The 15009-nt window shown below is 44.2% G+C and overlaps 1 protein-coding gene across 1 annotated transcript; it reads left to right on the top strand.

Moving 5' to 3' along the window:
* Nucleotides 1-1374: 1374 nt before the first annotated feature.
* On the top strand, nt 1375-14244 carry LOC137142547 (butyrophilin subfamily 1 member A1-like). The gene is made up of 7 exons (XM_067531963.1): nt 1375-1483; nt 3476-3823; nt 5097-5381; nt 7583-7687; nt 10244-10264; nt 11068-11100; nt 13510-14244. Exons 1-7 carry the CDS (start codon nt 1384-1386, stop codon nt 14025-14027), a joined length of 1410 nt encoding a protein of 469 aa, XP_067388064.1. The 5' UTR covers nt 1375-1383; the 3' UTR covers nt 14028-14244.
* Nucleotides 14245-15009: the final 765 nt, after the last annotated feature.

Raw genomic sequence — 15009 nt, 5'->3', positions numbered from 1 at the left:
TCTTGATTGCCCCTGAGCTCAGCTGTTGAACAGTTTTAAATCCCAATATTTCCAAAGTTATTGTGTCTCCATTTGGTTTAGCAGCTCTAAGAACTATTGTGATGGTTCAGGTTGCTCGGTGCTGCTTCGTGTGCTTCCAGAATGTGGAAGGTCACTAACTTTAAACCTCTGAAAACCAAGAAATTGAGCTGGAAGGGAAGCATTTCCCACTTACCAGCTCCAGGGAGGGAACAAGCAAGCAAGCAAGTAACTCTGCTCACTCCTATGTGCCAAAACAAAAGATGATCTCGAGTCATTAGAATAGGATTCTGGCTGTCCCATGTCTTGGGTGAGGGCTCTAACCTGCAGGCTATAGAATCACTGTCATGCTTGTGTGATGTCCCTTCTTAAAGAGTCATTTGGGCAAGGAAGAGGTAGAGCAAGCACACATGAGAGTGTCACCTGGTGGTTAGAGCCCTCAGCTGAGAGGTAGCAGATCCCTGTTTAAATTCCTTCCAGGGAGAAGGGGACTTGAACTTGGGGTTTCCCAAATCCCCCGTGAGCACCCCAACCACTGGCCTAAGAGTTATGAAGGATCTCCTCTTCCCCTTCTGACTTCTTGTGAAACTGCTGCCTTTTGCACCTAACTCCAAAGTAAAAACAAGGAGAATTTGGTAGCACTTTAAAGACTAACAAATTTAATCGTTGTTTTTGCTGTATACAGACTAACACGGCTACCCTTCTATAACTCCAAAGTGTGCTCCTGGCTGTGGATAGCTAGGACTGGATCTAGTTACCTAGCTCCATGAAAGGGATGGGGCTTTGCACAGACCCCTTTCACTGGCTGTTTTAGGCAGCTCCCTGCCTACCAAGCTGGCTTTTGTGAATCCAGTTTAAGGTGCCTATCTCTCCTGGCACATATTATTTAGGGTCAATTTTACTAAATCTCTCATTTCTGGTCTTAAATTTGCTGCCCCCATTAACGTCACTGTCAGTTTTCCCATTGATTTCAATGAAACACAGTTTGGTCAATGCTCAGTGATTTCCAAAATCCTGCCCTTAATTAATATTCAAGAGAGTTTTCTCTCTTCTTTTGGTTGTGGAAAACTACTTTCACATTTTACATTGATCTGACTTTTTGTATGGATTTGGTGCAGACAGAACAAAATAGGACTCTTAAGGCAAACTCAGTTTCAACCTTACATACGGGATGACGGTTGCCACTACAAAAGATGAAAATAAGTTCACTTAACGATGTATTTGTTCCTTTTTTATTGAATATGTCCTCTGTAATCTTCTATCTCTCAAATGCCAATATCCAGCTTCTCACTATCACTGCGATAGGCCTTATTGCTGTTATGTTTGTTTTTCTCTTCCTATTGCCTAGATGAAGTTACACTGAAGATGAAAGTTCTCTCAGTCTGCCACAGCTCCAGATTCACCCCTGCTTCGCCTGGTTTTATTATTTATTTTATAATTGTTTACGTTCACAAATTGGAATCAGGTAGGAATCCCCACTGGCTCTGCTGTTTCTTCCAGGATTTATTTAGGCCTCAGTCCTTCAGTGTGTTACATATGGGCTTAACTTCATGCACTGTGAGCAGTCCAACTGAAATCAATGGAACTACTCAGTGTGTAAATTTAAGCACAGAGCAGGATCAGGTCCTTAGTTGTCATTTTGGACTGTATTTATGTTATTGCTGGAAAATTTGATCTGATCTTGGGGTAATTTACAGGTCTGCTTATTCATGCATGTATTCCTTAAAGATTGCCGACGATGCCCAGAGCATTGGATAGACACTCTTTTACTGTAGAGTAAGGAAAATCCAAATAAAGACATTTATTGTGCTTTATATTTATAAAAAGTTCCCATTACTCTTTAGTTCCAAGTGCAAAACTGACCCAACACTACCACAAATTCCAAGATAGATCAATAGCAATTTGTTTCTTTGTTTGTTTTTAAACACACTCCTTCCTCCCTAAACCTTCAGGATTAATGACTCCCCAGATCACCTTGTCTCAATTCCATCCTCTTCCACCCCCTCACTTTACAAGAGAGTGGGGACTGTAGGTCTATCAGACGAAGGGCGTAAGTGAGATACAGAGCTGAAGACCCTTCATTGAAAGTGTCCCACCACCATCACCCTCCTGTTAAGACCAATGGGACTGTTAGACTGAACATCCCAGCTGCTCTCAGCCACCAAGGTATCTCAGGAGGAGACAGGTGGTGGCCTGATCCCAGGCCATTTTGTCACCATATGTCAAAAACAAATCCCCTTGTATTGCACCAGACATATATTGGGAGCTACAGCAGTTGCTAGAGCTTTCCACTGACTTGGTTCCCAGCCCCTTAAGATTTCCTCCAGTTTCTTTCCCTCGTTCACCAGGCCTAATCCTACCTTCTGTGCAGACCACGCAAGTGCCTGGGAGGTGGCAGGATTAAAGGACAAAAGAGAATTAACCTTTCTGTTTAATTTTCTTTTGTGTCCTGGTAGATTTCACAACACAGTTTAGAACGATGAGACCTGATTGTGTGGTCACTGCTGTGGTGGGTGGTGACATTTTGTGACGCTGTCCCTGCCCCCTAGGATGAGCACTGAGACCATTTCAGCATTTAAAAGATAATACTAATATAACATACAGTTACCCAAATGCATTTTTTTCTTGTAAAATCCATAGGTAAATTCAGGACATGGTGTCCGTTCACGAAGCACGTGTCCCTGGTGTTCTAGTGCAATGGTTCCCAATCTTTTTGAGAGAAAGCCCCATTAGTTAACACTAGGTAAAACATGTGCCCCTCCAGCCCCCCTCACCAGCCATAAACACACACAAACCCTATAAACACATATAACGATAATAATAATAATAACACTAAATTACATAATAATAAATAACTCTTACCCGAGTAAGAAGCTAAGCCTACCCTGGCGCAGCCACCTCCACCCGCCCTGTGTGGCCCTGCCTCGTCCCTCATGGACTGAGGGTAACGGAGGTGGGTTCTGGCGGGTTGGCTGGGACTGCTCCTCTCCAGCCAGGTGCCAGGCCAGTGTGAGGCTAGGGGGCAGCTGCTGCTCCGCTTTGTCTAACACGGAGCTCAGGGGGGCGCTACTCTTTCATTCCGGCCGGTGTGGAGCTTGGGGGGCTAAATGACCTCAATATTACTGAAGCCTCATGGACTCCTTGTAATCTTTGGTGTCCCCCCAGAGGGTCTCGCCATGTGGTCACCATGTGGTGTCTCATTGCCACTCCTGAAGTTTGATTCCTGGTCAGGGAAGGTAGCTTTTTGCCATGGGGAAGTTCCATGGCTTGTATTATACCGGAGCTAGGATTAGATGATCACAATGATCCCTTCTGGACTTTGATGCTATGAAATAGCTCCATGGAATATAAAAGACATAAAACGGGACCTGTCTTGTGTGTGCCACTGATTAAATGCACATGAAATTCTCACCTTCTCTCTGAGTTGATGTTCTTTTTCTCCTGGTACATTCCACAGCACAATTTAAAGTGGTTGGACCTGACCAGCCTGTCACAGCCATTGTGGGTGAGGAGATTGTGTTACCCTGTCACCTGTCCCCCAGGATGAGCGCTGAGAACATGGAGGTGACATGGTTCCGGTCCCAGCTTTCCCCATTTGTTCATCGCTATAGTGATGGAAAGGACCAGCATGAGCAGCAGATGCCAGAATATCAAAGGAGGACAGAGCTTTTGAAAGGTGGTCTCACCAATGGGAGTGTTGCCTTGAGAATTTTCAATATCAGGCCCTCTGATGAGGGACAGTTCAGTTGTTTTGTTCAAGATGGTAGCTTTTATGAAGAAGCACTACTGGAACTAAAGGTGGCAGGTCAGTAAGCCTGTGTCTGTATTTCCTTTGGAGAAGGCTCTGAGTGATTTGAAGGGCTTGTCTACTCTGCGGTTTATTTTGCACTAATCATAGAGATTTTTAATTACAATGGTCTGCCGCCACATGATGCAATTCTTCTTCTGAATTAACTGGCCAGTTAGTGTGAATTGGATAATGCACTTTAAAGGCCATGTAAATCCATCTATAACCCCTTGTGCATTGCCGATCTTTATGACCTGTGCAGTCAGCGCCTTCTTTATAGCAGTGCATGCCTCCCTGACAGCAGTCCTGACAGTTAATCTGTCATCATCTCTCTGAAGGATGTAAACTAGCAATCAACAAATTTAGGGTTGAAATTAGGCAAAGATTTCTAACCCATCAGAGGAGTGAAATTCTGGAACAGCCTCCCAAGGGGAGCAGTGGGGGCAAAAAAACCTGAAATGGCTTCAAGATTGTTCTTGATGCATTTATGGAGGGGATGGTATGATGGGACTACCTACAATGGCACGTGACCCATCGGCAACTGTCAGTAGCAAAAATCCCCAACGGCTGGAGATGGGACATCAGATGGGGAGGGTTCTGAGTTACTACAGAGAATTCTTTCTCAGGTGTCTGCCTGGTGGGTCTTGCCCACACGCTCAGGGTCTAACTGATCATCATATTCGGGGTCAGGAAGGAATTTTCCCCTGGGTCAGATTGGCCGAGACTCTGAGGGTTTTTTGCCTTCCTCTGCAACATGGGGTAAGAGTCACTTGCAGGTTTAAACTAATGCAAATGGTGAATTCTCTGTAACTTGAAGTCTTTCAACCATGATTTGAGGACTTCAGTAACTCAGTCAGAGGTTAGGGGTCCATTCTGGCCGTTCAAGAGAGTTATGCCTAAGGAGATGTCCAGAGATTTCTTCTCTTTTCTTCTGACACTGGACTTGCAGGACTGGATAGATCAGATTGAATTTCATCAAAAAGGAGACCTGAAGATACGTTTGAAATAGAAAGTTCATTCTTCTCAGTGTTCTAAAAGTGCTAAAATAAATTATCAATTGATGGGGTTCATATAATCCAAAAATGCAATGTTGTTTTTTTTCTGTGTAGATTCTGGGATGGAACAATACTGAAGAGAAAAGGTTTCCCTCCCCCTTCATGAAATAAATATAATGTCTTGTTTCTACAGTTTCCTGAGTCCATGAATGTTGGGAATAAATGTAAAGTTTAAAGTCTTATTTCTAGGCTCAATACGTGCATAAATGAACACAAGTTTATTCATTTTTCTCTAGCTTCAGGCTCTGCTCCTCACATCTCAGTAGAGGCCTATCAGGATGGAGGGATCCAAGTGGTGTGCCGATCGGCTGGATGGTATCCAGAGCCTGAGGTGCTGTGGAGAGACCTCAAAGGACAGTACTTACCTTTATCCTCTCAGACCAATTCCCGAGAAGCCAGCGGCCTGTATGAAACACAATCTTCTATCGTTATAACAGAAAATTCAAACCAGAACTTGTCTTGTTTGGTCAGGAATGCTCACCTCAGCCTAAAAAAGGAATCAACATTATTTTATATATCAGGTCAGTAGCCGTCAAAACCCACACCCTGTGATCAGCAACAGAAAAAAGACAACAAGCTATTGATTAACTATGTTAAAATGAATCGATAGCAATGAAGGCTACAGTGTGTATTTAAAACTAGAAGAAACAGAATTAGCAAATGGTGTGATTTTTCCAAAATCACCTTGAATATCAATAGTGCTTATGCACCTAAATCATTTAGGCATTGCCCACACTAGGAAGATGTTACCACTATTTTTATATCAATGAAACACAGCTATAATGGCAAAACTGCACTTATGCTGGCATAGTTTATGCCGATTTCCCAAATTGACATAATCTATCCTGGCATAACCTTTGTTTTGCCAGTATTAGTGCATCTAAACTAGGGCTTTTGTCAGCACAGCCATGCTGGGAAAATATCACATCCTTAACTGATGTAGCTATACCAGCAAAAACATTTTTTCCTATTCTAGACAAGACATTAGGCACTATTGAAAATCCCATCCATACTGTAGAGGCTGTAGAGTAATCAAACAACTCTAGTTACTTTATTTCTCTACCAACAGTGAAATAAAAGAATTTGACCTATCTGAAGAATGTATTATGTTCCACCTTCTTTCTTTGACTTAGGAGATTTTGAATGTCACAAACTAAACCTTGAACTGTATTTGAATGAACACTGAAGGGAAGGCACAGTAGACAAATATCCAAACATCCTCCCCACTCTATTCTAATGGCCTTTCTATTGACCATTTAGGGGCACATAACTCTGTCCCAAGGCTCACCCCACATGGGGAAATCCTTGCCCAATCTAAGCCAGTGGCAAAACTCTTACTGACTTCAGTGGGGCCAACATTTCACCCCACCACTTATTGTTTCTTGAAGCATTGACTGCAAATAGCAAGGATCGCCACTCACCACCTGCCTAGCCGTTATGAGGTTCTATCACAGCAGAGATGAGTTTTGAGAAGGAACTGGAAGGAGGACAAGATGGGGGCTTGACAAACTTTGGCTGGGAGCTTTTCCCACTCATAATGGGTGACCCGTGTGAAATACCTTGTTGAAGAAGTAGAGAACTGAGTGACTGTGGATGGCATTGTTGGTGAAGCCAAAGTGGGAGCTGACCTTTTGATGATACACTGGGTTGGGTAGGTGGGGTGGGACTAAACTATGGAAGACTTTGTAAGTGAGGAGAAGATTGTGTTGGACACATTGCAAGAGGATGAGCCAATAGATGGATTTGAAGAGGGGGTGATGTAGACAAAGTGATGAGCCAGGAATATTATCTCAGCAGTGGTATTTAGAATGGATTGGAAGCTGTGGTGAAGTTGCAGGCATTGAGACTGGAGAAGAGCTGATTACTGGAGTCCAGGCAGAGGATGATCCGGGTTTGGGCTAGAAGTTGGCAGTGTGGACGGAGAGGAAAGGTCAGATCTTGGAGACATTATGTAGGATGAAGTGGCAAGATTTAGACCTGAGATTTAAACAGATCAATATCAGATAATGAATAAGTTCCTGCACAAAAATTTGGATGAATTGTTATTATGATACTGTACATTCAAAGATTTGGGGGGTGAAATGGTGGATTTACAAGCAGTTGTTTTCTTCAAATAACCTTGCAATTTCTGAATTGTGTGTATATTGTGAGTGAGCTACAATCCAAATGGGCCAGGCACACAGCGTAGCAGGTAGCTGAGGGAGCACCTGGTGATAGACCTGTGATAATTACTATTATTAGTGATGGTATTGCCCTAGAGGTCTCAAGTGAAAGTGTAGCCCCATTGCACTGAGCACTGTCCAAAGATACCAGAGTAGATGTTTCACTGTATAAAGAGCAGGATTCGAAATAATCAAGACAAAAAAACTGTAGAGGAAACAGAGCCACAGAGGGGAGAAAAGATCACAAAACTAGGAACTGTATCTAGGTCTCGGGAGTCTAAATCCAGTCCCTAGAGTACTGGACAACTTTGCCTCTCATTGTAAGAGCAGCAGCAAATCAAACTACAGTTATTTAGACACCAATATACACATTTTCTGACTGTCTGGGTTGGAGTCATTTTCAACATCAGTTTCTGATGTTTTATGTAGTTCAGTCGGGGCCATAATTTCATGGTTGTTTAAACCAGCACTTCTGGGGATGGCTTTATATGAACTAAAATCATTTGATTTTTGTCCTTGCTTACCAAGTGATGAGACCCTCTTCGGGTTTTGTTTTTCAGATCCCTTTTTCCCGAGGGCGAATCCCTGGATGGTGGCTCTGAGTGTGATCCTGGTGGTTTTGTCTGGTTTCATTGGCCTCACTGTTTATCTCTTTAAAATAAAAGGTAAATACACTGGAATTGGACATACAATGTAATTTGAAACCCAGCAAAGGTCCAGGGAGCATTGTGTCAGTATGTTGTGGAAGAGACCTTCTTATCCTCAGTACAGAAGACCGTGACATTTACATTTATGGACAGAGGGAAAGAATAAGAGAGAGGAGAAAATTAGACAATGGGGCTGAACATAGCAGTCTTCCATGTCCCCCTTCCCCGTTCTCTGGGGTCACTTATGTCTGTCTCTGGTCTCACTTCCAACAAGACTCTGCAAAGGCTAGGGCTTGCCCTGATAAATCTACGTCAAATAATTTTTTGACTAATACAGTGCAGTGTACCCTCCTGCTACATTGATGGTCCCTATGGAAATGTCAGTAGAGCAGGTAATTAAATAAGTGTTCATCAGTGAGGGAAAAAATCATAGCCATTTGCTAAATCCCATTCTTTTTCATTTCATAAGTAACATTTGTGTACATGGCTGTATCCTCATGCCAATGTGGAGATGGTGGTGTTGTGCTGTTCTTTTGGGTTTCAATTTATCATTTTTAAAATGAGGGAAGCCTAAATATGAGAAATTTCACACCAAAAGGTAAAAAAAAAAAAGTAAGAAAAAAGCAACAAAAAATAGGGGCTTTGTATAGAAATAACCTCCTCAGGTGAGTTGATCTGCTGATATAAATCAACATAACTCAGATAGATCCATAGATTATAAGGTCAGAAGGGACCATTATGATCATCCAGTCTGACCTCCTGCACAACACAGGACACAGAACCTCACCCACCCACTCCTGTAATAGACCCCTAACCTAAGAGTGAGTTATTGAAGTCCTCAAATCATGGTTTAAAGACTTCAAGGTACAGGGAATCCACCAACAAGTGGCCCATGCCCCATGCTACAGAGGAAGGCGAAAAACCCTCAGGGCCTGTGCCAATCTGCCCTTGGGGATAATTCCTTCCTGACCCCAAATATGGCGATCAGCTAAATCCTGAGCATGTGGGCAAGACTCACCAGCCAGACACCCAGAAAGAATTCTCTGTAGTACCCCAGAATCCATCCCATCTAACGTCCTATCACACAGGTCATTGGGCATATTTACCACTAGTAGTCAACTATCAGTCAGTTGCCAAATTAGGCAGTCCCATCGTACCATCCCCTCCATAAACTTATCAAGCGCAGTCTTGAAGCCAGCTAGGTTTCTTACCCCCCTGCTTCCCTTGGAAGGCTGTTCCAGAACTTCACTCCTCTGATGGTTAGAAACCTTTGTCTAATTTCAAATCTAAACTTCCTGATGGCCAGTTTATATCCGCTGGTTCTTGTGTCCACATTGGATGAAATCAATGGAAAGAGACTAAATTCCACAAGCCCAGAACCACAAAGGGACTTGAGTGTTCCAACACCATGCACCGCAACAGCAAACTTTTAGGTGCCTAGAAAAATCAGTGGGATTGCCTGCTGGCCCTCTAGCGGCATTTGTGGGGTTAGGTGTAGCTGGACTGAATGGTGGGGGGATTAGTGGGAGCTGTTTGGCAGACCTGTGATTGTGATATGAGGTGAACTGGGTTGACTGTGCCCCTACGGGGAGAAGAGAGAGGGGTGAGTGACTCTCCTTGACCCCTGATCAATGGGGCACGCGTAACTGGAGAGATCTAGTATGCTGCATTTCAGCCCTCTGTCGTGTAGGATGTGGCCGCAGCAAGGCATAGGAGTCTTCTTGCCATGGAGATTGTCGTCAGTTAGGTGGGAAATGAGTGTGGTCTGTGAGATGGGTGAAGGTAAATGAAAGTCTAGTGTTAGATGGCATTGTGTGCACACATGGGTGAAGGGGTTTTTTAAGAGGTGGAAAGGACTGTATAACAGACGTGCTATTCTTTCTGTGGAGCAGGCCAAGTGTGTGAGTGTAGGGCTGGTGCACGTAGCTCCTGTTCGATACAGTGAAAAGTCAGAGGGCACGTTGGGTGTTTCGGGTGTACTGGAGCATCGCTCAAAGGGGGCAGAGATAAGGTTGTGCTGGGGGGGCTGTACTGTTACTTTGCATTCCCTTCTTTTCCAAACTTTCCATTTTTGCTGAACCTGACATTCTGAAAGGGCACAAGATATCACAGGGCAACCTTCACTTTGCATTATGAAGGGTGGGTTTTGAGTTTCTCTACCGATACATTGTTATATACCAGAGAAGGGGGAAACAAAACCTTTTCACCTTTGTGGTCACCATCAAAGTTTCGTCAAAATCTCAATAATTCTAAAGCTATCCAAGGACCTACTTAGAGAGTCTTTCTGTGTCATGGTGAAACATTCACAGTGATTCTTACACTTGACTCAGCATACACCTGACATAGACATTGAGTAGTGCAAAGGGCACTACACACCATAGGGGAATCTCAGCCATCACGTGCACAATCTTTTACCAGTAGTATTTTCAAAGGTATCCAGTGCTTTAGGAGTCAGTGGGGCTTCTGTTCCTTAGTCACCAACCTAGGCAATTTTGGAATTCCCACCCTGAATGCATATCAAGGAAAGAGAATCTCCTCTACTAATAATTAATTCATTTCTGATTCTTTTTGTAGTGAAACAAGCAGCGGAACTTAGTAAGTCAATTTCTCCCTCTTCTGATATGTAAAATCTTTTGTATAAAGTTGTATCCTTATAATGGTGCTTTGCTCATTCAGTATTTGTTTTTTGTTGTCATTTTAATAATTTAACTTTAAAAAAGAAATAGAGGTCTCTGACTAAGCATGAGAACTCTAACACTACAAGGTCATCTGAGATAACATTCAGAGGAATTAAAACAGAGATTTTAAATAGAAATATCATCTCAGCCTTAATTTTAGCACTGACAACGTAAGGAAATAAAATAGAGTAATATGTATGAATAGCATCTTTTGGTAGGGATCTAAAGAGCAATGGAGACTGTAGTTTTATTTCTATTAATCAAAGAAATATTACTGTGAGAAACCTTATTTTACCCTGTTCTTGTACACTGTTTGATATAACATCTGCTCCCACAGAACTCAGTGGAAGATGTGTCATTGATTCAATGGAAGAAGACGCAGGCCTTAAATGGGTGGGGAAGGGGGGTTGCTTGTTTATTTTTTGCAGTATAACTATAGTGAGTCTGCAGGTAAAATGTGATTATAACTGAGCAGCAATAATTCTATAGGCAATGGGAATTTTTATAATATGAAACAATCTGCTTATAATTTAATCAATCAGAGAGAAATGCTCATGCAATCACTGCGTGTTTCTGAACTTTTTAATGATTATTTATTGTACATTTCTAGTAGAACGTATAACGCCCATTTTCCCCAGTGTGTCAGTTTCTACAGTATTGAATCCTGAATATAGTGTGGTCAGATCACATCTCATCTTTGATTATTGTGGTTGGTTTTAGGATGGAGAAGATTTGCGGTACCTATAGAAGAAGGTAATTAAAGTTAATATTGTACCAATGATCTCACCTCCCACCTGAAAATGTTGCTCTGTTTCCTTCAGAGGAGGAGGGGGGTGGGACCTGATAGTTCAAAGCAAATCTCACCAGCATCCTGTATTTAAAAGGGCATCATAAAGTGAAGCAGATTGGTGGCTGTGTAACACCAAAATGCAACAAATGCCGATGCACCTGCTCCCCCTGTCCCTCCTCTGTCTGCCTATGTGGTTCCCCTCCAGAGCTTACCAAGAGCAGCTGCCATCCCGTCTGCAGAGCCAAAGGTAGAGTGCACCTCTCTTGACACTATTCACATGCCAAGGCCTGCCCAGTCTCTGCTCATTGCAACCCCTGCTCCTACAACGCTTGCCTCTTCCTGAATCTTCTCCACCGCTCGGTACCTGGGAAAGGGGCCCTGGGGACAGAGCCCAGGACTGTGGAGGAGGGGCAGACCGAGGTATGTGTTTGGTACCAAGATACCATGCTGAGGGGAGCAGGGCAATTTCAGAGATTGGAGAGAAAACAGCGTATGAGGGGCATAAACCACAGTGAGCACTGAGGGCTCTGCTCCTAGGGATGAAAGAGCGCAGTGGGGGGTGGGAAAGGATGAGCACATGAATGACGGTGGGGGCGGGGCAGATGAAGATACAAGCACTTTTGCCTCACCCTCTTGGCCACAACTAACGCAGCAGGTGGATCCTTAAAAAAAGTCTCCTTTCATTACCCCTGATGCAGCCGGCTAGGGAAGCAGCTCCTGCCTGCAGGGCCGCAGGCTCAGGCTCTTATCCAGTAGCCCAAGCTTCTGCTCTGTTCCTGCGACACTTCGCTCAGTCTGGTTCCACAGAGCATCCCCCCACCTGAGCAACACGGAGCCTCTGGGGAGCAGTGGGGGAGGGAGGAGAGGGCGAAAAACATGAGTAAAGGAGAAAAAGAAAGAAATCGAGTTAAAAAAAAAAAAATAGAAGGGGCTAAACAGACCAGAGAGAGAGGAGAGAATAGAAACAATGGCAGGAAGGTATAACTGCCCCAGGCACAGGGCAAGGGTGGAGGAAGTATGGCTGGGGCAGAGAGGTCTTCACCAATATAAAATAAAAAATACAAAGAATTAATGAATGAGCCGACGACCCAAATCCTCAGACTCCATTCCCAGGCTGGTTCCATCCAGCAGAGTGGAAGGCTTTACACAGCCATCTGCGTGTCCCCTTCCTCCTTCTGCTGCTCCCTCCCACTCTTTCTTCCCCCTTCAGCTAACTCCCTTCTTGGTCTCTTTTTCCTTCCCATCCAATGTGGTTCCCTGTTTCCCCTATCACATATCTCTTCTCCCCTCCCAGTTCTCTCCCTTTGTGTCTCCTTCCACCCCTCTCCTTGATCTCTCTCTTTCCCTAGCATTCTTGGATTTGTTCTGGTCTCCTTGCGAGCTCTTGGGTTTGGACTCACCTTGTTCTCCTGTCTGTCTGGGGACCTGGAGGGGGAGATTTTCTGTCCCCATAGCAATGATCTATCTCCTTCTTGGACTCTGGAGAAACCACTGAAGCTGCTCTTTCACACTGGGGACCCAAGAGTTCATTTAATGAACCCAGCTCTGATTGATCCTTGTCCCGATATCATGCAAAGGCAGCAGAGAACTAATCACAGACAGCACCAACCTGGGGCCTTGTTATATAGAACAGTGGAGCTCCTGTGATCAGAGCTCTGATCATGTTCCCTTTCTCATCTCTCCACCCACCATGTTCTCAGCTTCTTCTCAGTCTAGCAAGACAACACATTAACCTCCCTAAATCCATCATGATCCTCTTCTTACCTCCTTCAGCCATTGAATTGCCACCCTCCCAGAGCCACAGACCCACACATACCATTTTTTATTCCTCTGTACACCCCTGTTAAATCCCTACATGTATGGATATACATCACTTGCCCTCTTTTCAGCAGAGATTATAGATTAAGGATGTGTCAATGGGGAGGAACCATAAAACAACCCAGCACAGAGGCAGCCGGGATAAAATGAGATTTAAGATGGGAGGGGGCAGTGCTGGGAGAGGTATATCGATTTAATGAACACGGAGCAGAGAGAGAGTTTCCATAATACTGTGATGGAATCCCTTGTGACACAAGGTCTCTAGTCCCCTCCCTGGGGAGAAGTGAGTACAGGCAGGGAAAGATTTTGACCTTTAGGTGTATCCCAGCCAGTCCTTTCACTCTGTCACTGATCAATCCCTGCCCGGGGAGTGACTGTCCCCTGCACTTTGCTGAGATCTCAGAGCTGTTCCCCATTCAGAGCTGAGTCAATCCTGGAGGAAGGAGATTCCCTGAATCTTTCTTCATCTAGGACAGACTCTGTTGCTGATCCTGATCAAACCCTCCCCCAGGGCTGAGCTCTGTCTCTAACCTCTGATTCTCACTTATTTGCAGTAAATGTGACTCTGGATCCAAACACGGCTCATCCTGAACTCCTTGTGTCTGAGGATCAGAAAAATCTGAGATGGGGAGACGCACCACAGGATCTGCCTGACAATCCTGAGAGATTTGATACTAGGTTCTGTGTGCTGGGCTGTGAGGGATTCACCTCAGGGAGACATTACTGGGAGGTGGAAGTGCAGGGTGGGAAATTTTGGGCTGTGGGGATTGCCAGAGAGTCAGTGAGGAGAAAAGGATGGATCAGCCGAAAGCTTGATGAGGGGATCTGCGCTGTGGAGCGGAGAGGAAGTCACTACCAGGCTCTCACCTCACCTAGGACCCCTTTGCCACTGAGCTTGGTCTCTAGGAAGATCCGGGTTTCTTTGGATTATGAACGTGGGCAGGTGGCATTTTTTGATGCTGTTAATGAGGCTGAAATCTACACTTTCCCACCAGCCCCTTTCACTGGGGAGATAATCCGCCCTTGGCTCTGGGTCTGGGATAGACAAACCCAGCTCAGACTGTGTCCCTGACAATCCTGCTCTCTGGACTCAGTAAAGGTAGGAAGGGACTTGGGAAGGGAGGTGCTAAGAAGCACTGGAAGGCTCCTCACAAGCACTCCAAGCTATTACAAAACTGGCTCTCTGTCCCCTGGCTCACCCTGGGGGTGCGAAGGGTACCTTGGGATTGGTCTACTAAGAGACCCACAGGATGCTGAAGTTTTTCCTGAGAAAATGTGGTCCACGATGCTGTCACCTACACTGAATATGCCAATCAGAAGACTGTGATGCCCATGGATGCTGTCTATGCTCTGAAATGCCAGTGCCATAGTCTGTATGGATTTGCTGGCTAGATGCTCTTCTTCCCCCAGCCAAGTCCAAATAACAACACCAGGAAATATCCCATCGAGGACCCTTAAATCAGCCTCTCTATCCTCAGATATCATCATTTCTATGACCCTTGAGGACTCCTGTCTTACTGCCGACTTTCTGCTGTGCAGTGTGTCTCCTTGGGGTCTCTGTACTGTGAACCCATAGAGGGCAGGAAGGGATCGAGTGATCGAGATGAAAGACTGTCTCATGGATCGTGCAGCCTGTTTTTTATTGTCATTTATGATTTACAAGGACACTAATGGATTGCAGGATCACAGACTGAGAGAGGAGAGCCTGGCGTGGAGGGAGAGAAAGTGAAGGGCAGAGAAAAGAAAGAGACAAACCAAGGTGGCAGTGAGGTAAATGCTGTTGAACGTGATGGCATTATTCATTGCAGACTTCAAATGTTTAATGCATTAGTTTATGAAAAATTGAACCATTTCAGTGCTTTAACAAGTGTATGCGAATGTGTGCAAATTTTGCACCTTTTCGCAATTCTGATTGTTAAATGATCACTCACAAGATATTTTTGATAAATAAAATATTTTTAAATAAATAATTGCCATTTCTAATTCCTGTTTGGTGTTTTCCCACTTTAATTTTATTTCATTTCACTTTTTCAGTTTGGATATTTTTTCTCTTA

The sequence above is a fragment of the Emydura macquarii genome, unplaced genomic scaffold (assembly GCF_026122565.2).
Source record: "Emydura macquarii macquarii isolate MOO-44397 ecotype Brisbane River unplaced genomic scaffold, CSIRO-AGI_Emac_v2 contig_3231, whole genome shotgun sequence".
NCBI lineage: Eukaryota > Metazoa > Chordata > Testudines > Chelidae > Emydura > Emydura macquarii.
This window is presented reverse-complemented; position numbering and strand designations above follow the sequence as displayed.